General features: G+C 42.2%; 1 protein-coding gene across 2 annotated transcripts in view; it reads right to left on the minus strand.

Annotated features, from left to right (window-relative positions):
• The window catches only part of LOC104915217 (PH and SEC7 domain-containing protein 3), a 106703-nt gene that overhangs the window by 27007 nt on the left and 69436 nt on the right, over nucleotides 1-10260 (minus strand). For both annotated transcript variants that reach the window (XM_010725979.3, XM_031557349.1), the window contains exon 12: nucleotides 3007-3200. In XM_010725979.3, the coding sequence (XP_010724281.1) occupies nucleotides 3007-3200 (194 nt within the window). The remainder of the gene's footprint in view (nucleotides 1-3006; nucleotides 3201-10260) is intronic.

Raw genomic sequence — 10260 nt, forward strand, 5'->3', positions numbered from 1 at the left:
AAAAAAAAAAAAAGAGAATTGCAGGGAGATAATGTATGAAAGCTCCAGACTGAAATGCAGCTGTGGTACAGGGAAAGAAGGCATGAGACAGAGACAAGAAGCATGCATCGAAGTTCACTCTCCACCAAGTACATACCAGTGACCAACATCCACTTGTATATATAATATATACTGCAATTAATAGCTTGTACATGACTAAAGCATCACCCTCAAAAAAGCATCCCATTCTGATCAGACCAAGTGGCAGTCACTTGCTCCAGAAGTTAATTACTCGCATCTCACACAGTGGGCATTATTTCCACTTGTATTACGGAACAAATAGAATTTCACTTTGGAAATCTTTACATAAATTAAGCTCTTCTGAATTTCAACAGTGTGTTAGGATACTTTTAAAGACAGAAGGTGCTGTTGCAGGCATCATGGTTGGGCAGATTCCTCACTTTTTCATACAACTATAGCATACAATAGCTTGGTTTGGAAGGGCTCTGAAAGCCCATCCAGACCCAACCCGTGCCATGGGCAGGGCTGCTCCCCACCAGCTCAGCTGCCCACGGCCCCATCCAACCTGGCCTTGAGTGCCTCCAGGGATGGGGCACCACAGCTTCTCTGGGCAGCTGTGCCAGGGCCTCACCGCCCTCTGAGTAAAGAATTTTTTCCTAACATTCAACCTAAATCTCCCCTTTAAATTTAAAACCATTCTCATCCTATCACTATTAGGCCATGTAAAAAGTCACTCCCACTCCTGTTTATAAGCTCCCTTTAGGTAATGAAAGCCACAATGAGGTCTCTGTGGACCCTTCTCTAGTGCAGTCTGAAAAAGCCCAGTTCCCTCAGCCTTTCTTCACAGGAGAGGTGCTCCAGCCCTCTGATCATCTTTGTAGCCCTCTTCTGGACCTGCTCCAACAGATCCCCACCCTTCTTGTGCTGGGAACCCCAGGCCTGGACATTGTACTGCAGATGGGGCTTCACAAGGGCAGAAGAGAGAGGGACAACTCCCTCCCCCTCTCTGCTGCCACCCGTCTGCTGATGCAGCCCAGGAAACTTTCAGCCTTCCAGGCTGCAAGTGTACACTGCTGGCTCATGTACAGTTTCTTCATTTACCAAAACTCTCAAGTCTTTCTCCTCGGGGCTCTTCATTATGAATTATTCTCCCAGTCTGTACACATATCTGGCACTGTCCCAACCCAAGGACAGCAACTTGGACCTGACCTTGTTGAACATCATTCGTTTCACACAGGCCTATCTTCCAAGCCTGCAGAGGTTTCTGAGGATGGCACTCCATCCCAATGTATTACCAACAGCACCATTCAGATTAGCGTTGTCTGCAAACATGCTGAGGGTGCACTTGATCCCACTGTCTACATCATTGATAAAGATGTTGAAGAGCACCAGTTCCAAGATTGACCCTTGAGGGACGTCACTCATGATTGGCCTCCACATGGACATCTGTTAACCACAACCCTCTGGCTGCAATCATCCAACCAATTCACTATCCAGTCTTCAAATCCTTCTTTCTCCAATTTAGAGATAAAAATGTGATGTGGGATCATGCCAAAGCCTTTTTAGAGGGCCAGGTAAATAATATCCGTTGCCCTTTCTTAGTCCACTGAAGCTGGTTTTCTATCACAGAAGGACACCAGATTGGTCAGACATAATCTGCTACTGGTGAAGCTGTGCTGGCTGTCAAAGATCACCTGTTCATCTTGCACGTGCCTTAGCACAGCTTCTAGATCTGTTCTGTGATCTTCTCAGGCCCAAGGGTTAGGCTTACAGGTTTGTAATTTCCCAGAACTTCCTCTCTACAACTGGCTTTTACTCATTAAAGGATTATCTCAAAAATGCCAACATTCGATGAGCTGAATAATGAGTGACTCTGACTATTTGTAATTAAACAAATTAGTCATGGCGACCATATACAATTATTTATTAAGGTTAAATAAACAGAAAATTGATAAAGAGGAACCTACTCAGAACATCCACTCATCACAAAGAATGAGGTCAGTTTGATTACATGACCACCACTTGAATTTAGCTGTACTAGCCTCCAGGTTGAAAACAGAGTCCTTCGTACCTTCTAAAATACATAGCACAACATGCAAATGCAAAACCGTTTAGCTTAACTAGATAGAGTTGCAGTTACTGAAAACTAATCACAAAGTCAACTTTTCTCTTCAGGATTCACCCAAGCAGTATGAACCATTAGTAGCTGATCTTCAACAATAAATGGGAAAAATATAGGTGTCCTGAGTAGCCTCTGCTGTTTCTAAGACTCTTAGTAGAAAGCAACTGAAAATACCCAAACAACAGAATGCATGCAGGAAAATCAAAGACCTGTGATAATTAGTGCTCCAAGAATGGAAGTAGGACAAGAAAGAAGAAGGTTAATTAAAAGTAAATAGGAAACACAGCAGGATTATTACAAAGAATATTTACAAAGATTATTTATGAAACTGCATGGCATAATTCTTGCTGTTACCAAACACCGCTGGACTTGACAGATACGTGACCCAAGAGCAGGAGAGGAGGGAACACTTATAGGATCTTCCAAACAGAGATGAACAACCTTTTTTTTAAAGACAGAAGTAGAGGGGAGGGGAGATTTGAAACAACCTGGTACCACGCAAGAAAAAGGAGAATTACCAAAACACTACTGAATAGCTGTAATTCACTTGAAATTGTTTTCTCTTCTATAAACCATGAGATTCATTTTCTTTGAGCACAAAAGATTCATGCTGCTTTGCTGTACCACATTACTTATTAGGCACATGCATTAGAGCTGATGCAAATGGAACTGAACATAGTAAATCCTGGCCTGATAGTAAGAGTGTGATAATCCAATTGCTGGGTTGCTTGTTATTGCTGCAATTTTCCTTAATGAAGCAGCACTATTCACCTTGAAAAGCAAACAGTCTCATCCTAAGTGGTACAGTGCAGAGATTACAAGGAAGAGAGATATGATGTTACACAAGGAAGAGAGATATGATGTCATATGTGAAGGATACTTACTTTTCTTTCCATCCATATCTGCATGGATTTTCCGAGCCAGAAATCCGGTTTTATACACAGCAGCATTGGGGTCATGAGGGATGTCCAGGAATGGGTTATTAGAGTTTCCAATCCGACTTACAGCCTTTGTCTGGTTCCCATTATCTTTTTCATCTGTACCATCTGAATGAGGTTTTTTTTTCTCTTCTTCATCCCTTAATGAGTAATGAAATATGAGAATGAATGAGCAACTGATCAGCAAGGTTTCATTTTAGTAATTCTTGCACGGTCCTTGTAAAAACTTACCCCTCTCTTCATAGGGAACCTTATTTGAAGAGAAACCCAGATATACACTATAACATAGACAAATTATAAGCAAAGCATCAACATCATTATAAGCATAGTTAATCAACTTCACCAGAACAGCCTACAGGAGCTGAATTTTAAAGAAAGGCCAAGTTTGCCTTTTGTATTTCCAAAACACAGGCTTTCAAAAGTGCTCTATGATCTACAGCTTCACTTATTTTTATTTCTACTTATCTGAGTGCTAAGATATAAAATAGTTGCCTGCAACGTTCTCCTGAAAAACCTTTGATTTCTTCAAGTGTTCACATGTAGACGAAAAGCATTAGATTACTAGAGATCACCAAGACTTATTCCTTAACTTCACACATGATACACAGGCTGTACTGTCTTTTCTTCGATTTCCTCCACAGATTAGAATAAAAGCATTAACTTAAAAATAAAAACTACAGTAGGTGAATTGTCTTATCTGTATCTTAGAAACAGAATGTTGCTCAAAATGTTACTTACTAGTACAGTGTATTCAATACAGCCCTTGGGAATAACAAGGCAATCTATTTCAGCAAGTCACAAGCACTGCCCAGATAATAAACGCCTTCTTACTTGTCAGCCAAGAGCAAAAAGGATAAGTTAACTTAAAAAACAAAGGATGTCCATGTTGTTTTCAGAGAACAATCGGTCACGGGATCTAGGTGGATAGTGCATCTGGAGGAATCATAGCTAGTGTCAGATTACAGTACAGCCCAGTCTCTTTTGAAGTCTCTGCACGTTTCTTTCCAGTTGATTGACAAAGGTGCATCAAGTAGGCTGAAAGGTTGGTAACTGAAGGATATGGTGGCAATGTTTCTCCTAAATCCAGCATCTGACAAAAAAGTCATTAATGCTTGAGTGCAATGATAGCCACTTGAGAGGGAAAGTGAAAAGCTGCAGCATTTCACTGGCTTCAAATGATTAGCACAGATGGCAAACTACATAACCCAAAGCAGAATTTCCAAACATGCACATACTCACAGTCGTGCATCAGACAAGGATTAGCAAGGCATGCATCAGTCTCCTTCTGGGACATGCTGCAACCACATCTGCAAACGACCACCCAAAGAAACATCCTCCAAGACACTGCAGGTTACAGTGATCATCTGTGACATCCCAACCCTTGCTGAAATGGTTTTCTAGGGAATTTAGTCTGAAGCAATACCTAGGTAATGGACTGTTATAATAACAAGGAAAACAAATCCAGAAGCACAGGTGAGATCTATCAGCAGTGGATGTGAGTGCTACACATTCAGCCAGAGAGCAACAGAAAGGTCCTAAATATGTGATTCGGTTGTAGAGATGTAGGTGTAGAGATGTAGGTTGTAGAGATGTAGAGATGTAGGTGCACTATATATAATCATGATGTTGGCTGGAAAATCTTCTGATTAGTAAGGGGAATAAAACTTTTATTGGAAAACCAGACTCCTGCAAGAGAACAGATCTTCTGTCTTCTAGCCTGTCAATACATGTGTTCTTACTCCGGAACAGAAAGAGATGCAATAAACTTTCTGTTGGTCAAAGCAGTAAGAACTTCTTCGTGCAGAGTTCTGCTGAAGCCCTGTCCCAAGTTAAAAAAAATCTAGGAATTCCTGACAATTTTGACTGTCCCCACCTTTCTTTTCCTATTCCTACTGCTCTGACTAGCTGGTGGCAAGGCCAGACCACTGCGACAAATACTTCTTATATCTGTCCATTTCAGGAGTACGTTCTCTCAACACAAGTCTTCATAGTGCCTAATCTGGACTAAAATCTTCCGTAGGGCACTTGCATTCAGGCTTGTGAATTCTGGGATCTCAGACAAGGATAAAGTGCATTTCTCCTTGTCAGCTTACAATTTTTTTGGAATGCACTATCCTCTTTTGGTCCATGGGAGCACATTGTCCTATATAGATCTTGTCCTGTGGGAATTGTATTGCACCTTTATGCAAACACCTGTAGGAGTTGTGACCGGTAGGGATCCTAGCCAGTGCTATTGCTGGAAGCGCTCTCAAAGTCAGCATCCCTAGGGCAGTTAATAAGCAGGAATTCTTTATAAGACAACTGAAGATGGAGCAGACAAGAATAAAATGGTATCTGCTGTCCTGACTACCAGACAGGGAACAGGTCTTAAAATGGTCCTTCAAGCTGTTACTGAGAATTGGACATCTTTGAGACTCAGAAGCCTATCACACACCTGAGAGCTGGATGTTCTGATTGTTTGGAGGTCAAGACACATAACCAAGTCCATAAGGTGCAGTGAAGGGAACCAGAGAGGTAGAGGGATTCATTACAGAGGACATGAAAGAATGGAAGAACAGCTGATTAGCCTCTCTCTCTGATCTTGAATACCTAACAGTAGTAGAAATAAAACAGTGGCTTCTGGGACTCATTTCTTCAAATGTTTCATGTTACTTCAGTGGTTAAGCATAAGAAGAAAGCAGGATTGGGAGGAGTTTCAAAGCAGTACAACTGTTCAGGTAATGTATTCGGTCATATACCCTCAAAAATCAGAATAGAACTGGTCAGGAATGGAGTCAACTGGGGACTGATACAAGCATGTACCCCTACATAGACTAGTCAGCAAAAATGGTGATGAATAGCTGCAAAAATCACAGACGGTAGGGGTTGGAAAGGACCTCTGGAGATCACAGAGTGAGTATAATCCCCCGCAAGCAGGTTCTCCAAAGTAGGTTACTCAGGAAATCATCTATGTGAGTTTTGAATACCTCCAGAGACAGAGACTCCACAACCTCTATGGGCAGTGTGTGACAGTGCTCTGTCATCCTCACAGTAAATAAGTCTTCTCATATTCATATGGAACTTCCTGTATTCCAGTCTGTTCCTGTTGCACCTTGTCCTACTGCTGGGCACCACCAAAAAGAGACAGTCCCCATTTTCTGACTCCTGCCCTTCAGAATTTTAAGTGTTGATAAGATCCCTTTCTCAGCTCTCTCCAGACTAGAGTCCCAGATTTCTCAGCCTTTTCTCATACAGGAGATGCTTAGGCCCTTAATCATCTTTGTAGCCCTCGCTGAACTCTCTCCAGTAGCTACCCTTCTTGTTCTGGGGAGTGCCCAGAAATGGATACAGTACTCCACATGTGGCCTCCCCAGGGCAAAGCAGACGTGGAGTGTCACCTCTCCCAACCTGACAACCACACACTTTTTAATAATACTATAGTCTTTCTTGGCCACAAGGGCACACTGCTAGCTCATGGCCAAACTGTTCAGGTCAGTCCCTAGCCTGACTGGTGCATGCAGTTATTCCTCCACAGGTGCAAAACTCTACACTTGCTCTTGTTGAACCTCATCAGGCTCCTCCCCACTCAACTTACTAGTCTGGTCAGTCTTGCAGGATGGTAGCACAGCCTTCTGATCTGTCAGGTAGTGCTCCCTGATCTGTATCATCAACAAACTTACTGAGAGCAGACTCTATCTCTTTGTCCCAGCCACTAATGAAAATGCTGAACAAGATAGATTCGGTACCAATCCCTGAGGAATGTGCTAGCTACAGGCATTCAACTAGACCCCGTATCACTGATCACAACCCTCCGAGCTCTGCCAGGCAGACAGTTCTCAATCCACCTCACTGCCCACTCATCCATACCACACTTCCTAAACTTACCTACAAGGATGTTGTGAGAGACATCGTCAAAAACATTGCTGAAATTGAGGTACACAACATCCACTGCTCTATCCTTGCCTAACCATCTGGTGATGATGTTGTAGAAAGTTACCAGGTTGGTCAAGCACGATTTCTACTTGCTGCATGTTAACTACTCCTGATCATCTTCTCTTCTTCTACTTGCTTGGAGATGACATCCAGAATAAGCTGTATCATTACCAATAAGCTGTGAAGAAATCAGGCTGATTAGCCTGTAGTTTCCCAGGTTCTCTTTCTTGTCATTTTGGAAAACTGGAGTGACACTGGCTATCCTCCACTTCTGAGGCATTTCTCCCATTCTCTATGACTTTTCACAGATTATATGTAATGGCTCAGCAATCTCTTCTGCCAGCTCTCTCAGCGCTAATGACTGCATTCCATTAGGGTCAACTGAACTATATTTCAAGTTTGCCTAGATGATCTCCGATCAGATTCTCCTTAACCAAGGCGAAGACTTCCTTTCTCCAGACTCCTTTACACTGATAAGGGTCTGGAATTCTCAAGGAGTAGTCTTAGCAGTAAAGCAAAGAAAGCATTGAGTAGCTCTGCCTTCTCGGTATCCTCCATTCTCAGGGTATGCACCTCAATAAGCAGTGGGCCCACATTTTTCCTAGTCTTCCTTTTGCTACTGACAGAAAAAAGGCTTTCTTGTTCTTGACTATGCCTGTTAGATATAATTCCAAATAGGCCATAGCCCTCCTTGTGGCATCTCTGCAAGCCCTGACAATAGTCCTACATTCCAAGTGGCCAGAGCCCTTTTCCACATTCCATAGACTTTCTTCTTCCATTTGAGTTTTTCCATGAGTTCACTGCTCATCCATTAGCTCTCCCACAACTTTTGTAGGATTTCTTACTCTTAGGGATGCACCGATCTTGAGGGGGGAAGAAGTGCTGCTTGAAAGTCAACCAATTCTCCTGGGCTCACTTACCTTCCAGTGTTCTAGCCCGTGGGATACCTCCAAGTAGGTCACTGAAGTGGTCAGAGATGGCACTCCTGATGTCCAGGGCTGCAATCCCACTTAATTGCCTTCTTTCTTCCACTTAAGATCCTGAACTCAACTATCTCATGGTCGCTAAATGCAAGGTTGTCCACAACCTTCATGTTCCCAACCAATCTTTCCTTGTTTGTAAGAACAAGTTCCAGTAGCACACCTCTCCTCGCTGGCTCTTCCACCACTTATATTATGAAGCTATCTTCCCATACTACTGGAACCTCCTCTACTATGCATGCCTGGAAATGTTGCTTTTCCAGCAGGTATCAGGATGGTTGAAGTTTCCCATGAGAACCATAGCACGCAATTGTGAGGCTATTTTCAGCTGCTTAAAGAAAGCAGCTCATCAACTCACCTCATCAACTTCCTCCTTCTGGTCAAGTGGCCTGTAATAAATACCCACAACAACGTCACGTCACCCATATGAGCCTGCTCCATAATTCTCACCCACAAGCTCTCCACTTGTTTGTCATTCATCCCTAGGCAGAGCTGGATATGTTCTAGATGCTGTTTCACATACAGAGTGACTCCACCATCTCACCTTGCTGGTCTTTTTTTTTTTTCCCTAAAAAGTATGTAGTCACCCCTGACAGCACTCCAGTCATGCACGTTCCACTAGGTCTCCATGACTTCAGTGAAATCATAGCCTGGCAAACACATTCCAAGTATACCTGTTTACTACCCATGCTGCATTCATTGGTATACCGGCTCTTCAGAGACGAAAAGGGAGCAGAATATTTCTCTAGAGGGATTCAAGAGGATTCCTGATAGCACACCCTTGAGGTGGTTGGCCTTCTGGCTTATGTTACGGGAAGCAGCTAAGGAACATTGGTCACTGTTTTGTTTGGCCTAGCTCATTTCCCTTACTCTCGTAAGGCTGACATGTTCTTGTAGGGCTGTACAAAACATAAGTCCTTGGAAGAACAGTCCAAAAATGGATAGACTGTAATGAAGATATATTAAACTGAATTTACTCTGCACCAGCTTTAGGGTATGGTTGTAAGAAGGAATAGGTGCAGAAAATTCAGCTGGCCTGTGGATATATACACCTGAAAACTGATCTTTCCTTGAAATTCTAGGTTGTGAAGGATAAAACTACTTCCTTAACCTAAGAAGGCTCTCAGAGATTATTCAAGTCATGTAATGTCCCTAGCTTGAAGGTCTTTTGTGATGCAGATAACAGTCAGCATCTAGCGTCTCTATGCAAGTGTACTCCAAGTCATGGATCTATTATCACAGAGGCAGTGATCACATTCCTGTCAAAGCCAAGCTCAATGCCTTGTACAAGATATAGAATAATCTTTGTGCCTTTGGGTGAAAATGCTGGTTCTAACACAGATTTCATTAGCAAGATATTATCATGAGGTCTTCAAGAACATGAAGAGGTTTTTAGTCCTTTCTGTCTCTCCCAGCAGAGGGATATCATTCCAGGCTCTGGGAACCTCTGAACCTCTCTGAAGATTGAAATAGGCTAATGGTTGTAAATCCTATTGTGGAGGCTAAGGATGCAAAGTGACTACTATAATCCCTGCTTGGCAGAATACTGGTAACAAGAAAAGGCTTCTAATAGCACTTCTCCAAGACTCTCCTTACGGTAAGTGACATCTGCAAAAGGAAGAGCGTAAATTTCATCTTCCTTTATGTTATCTCTTTGGAAAAGGATCTGCAGACAGAGCAATACACCATACCACTGGTTTCTCTTGAGAACCAGCACAACCAAAGCAATAATCTGCTTGTTCTGCCATTTGAAGATGCTGAATTGAAAGAGTAGTTTTTTTTCTCATGTGCTTGATCGCAGAACAACAGAAAATGCCTGCCTCTTAAAAACAGTTTTGAAACATATCCATAAATAAAGATGTTGCCATACAACATGTTTTTTGGGTTCTTGGAGGAAAACAACATCCACTTTTCTCAGTAATAAAAACACTTCTGTACTGCTCTGTAGCCTGTTTTGAGGCTCTGCCTTAGAAAACACTCTCAACAGGAAAGATATGGTCAAGCCTTCCATTTTGCTTCTCATTCGTTCAAATAGACATGGCTAGGCAAAAGATTGACTACATTAATTTAAAAGAATTACATTAAATTTAAAAGAATATTCATATTTGTAGCATATAATTATACAAAACTGTTGTATGGATAATTTTATAATCAGGAACTTGACTTGAGAAAGCAGTGGAAAGAAGTTCCCCAGGGTATCTTTCCCAAATAGAGGACAGAAGAAAAGAGAGCCAAGCAGTCACCACTTGACTTGTCTATAAAATCAATTAATTTGCAAATAGAAAAAATCCTAAACATCGAGGGAGGA

Source organism: Meleagris gallopavo, chromosome Z (genome assembly GCF_000146605.3).
Source record: "Meleagris gallopavo isolate NT-WF06-2002-E0010 breed Aviagen turkey brand Nicholas breeding stock chromosome Z, Turkey_5.1, whole genome shotgun sequence".
Taxonomy (NCBI): domain Eukaryota; kingdom Metazoa; phylum Chordata; class Aves; order Galliformes; family Phasianidae; genus Meleagris; species Meleagris gallopavo.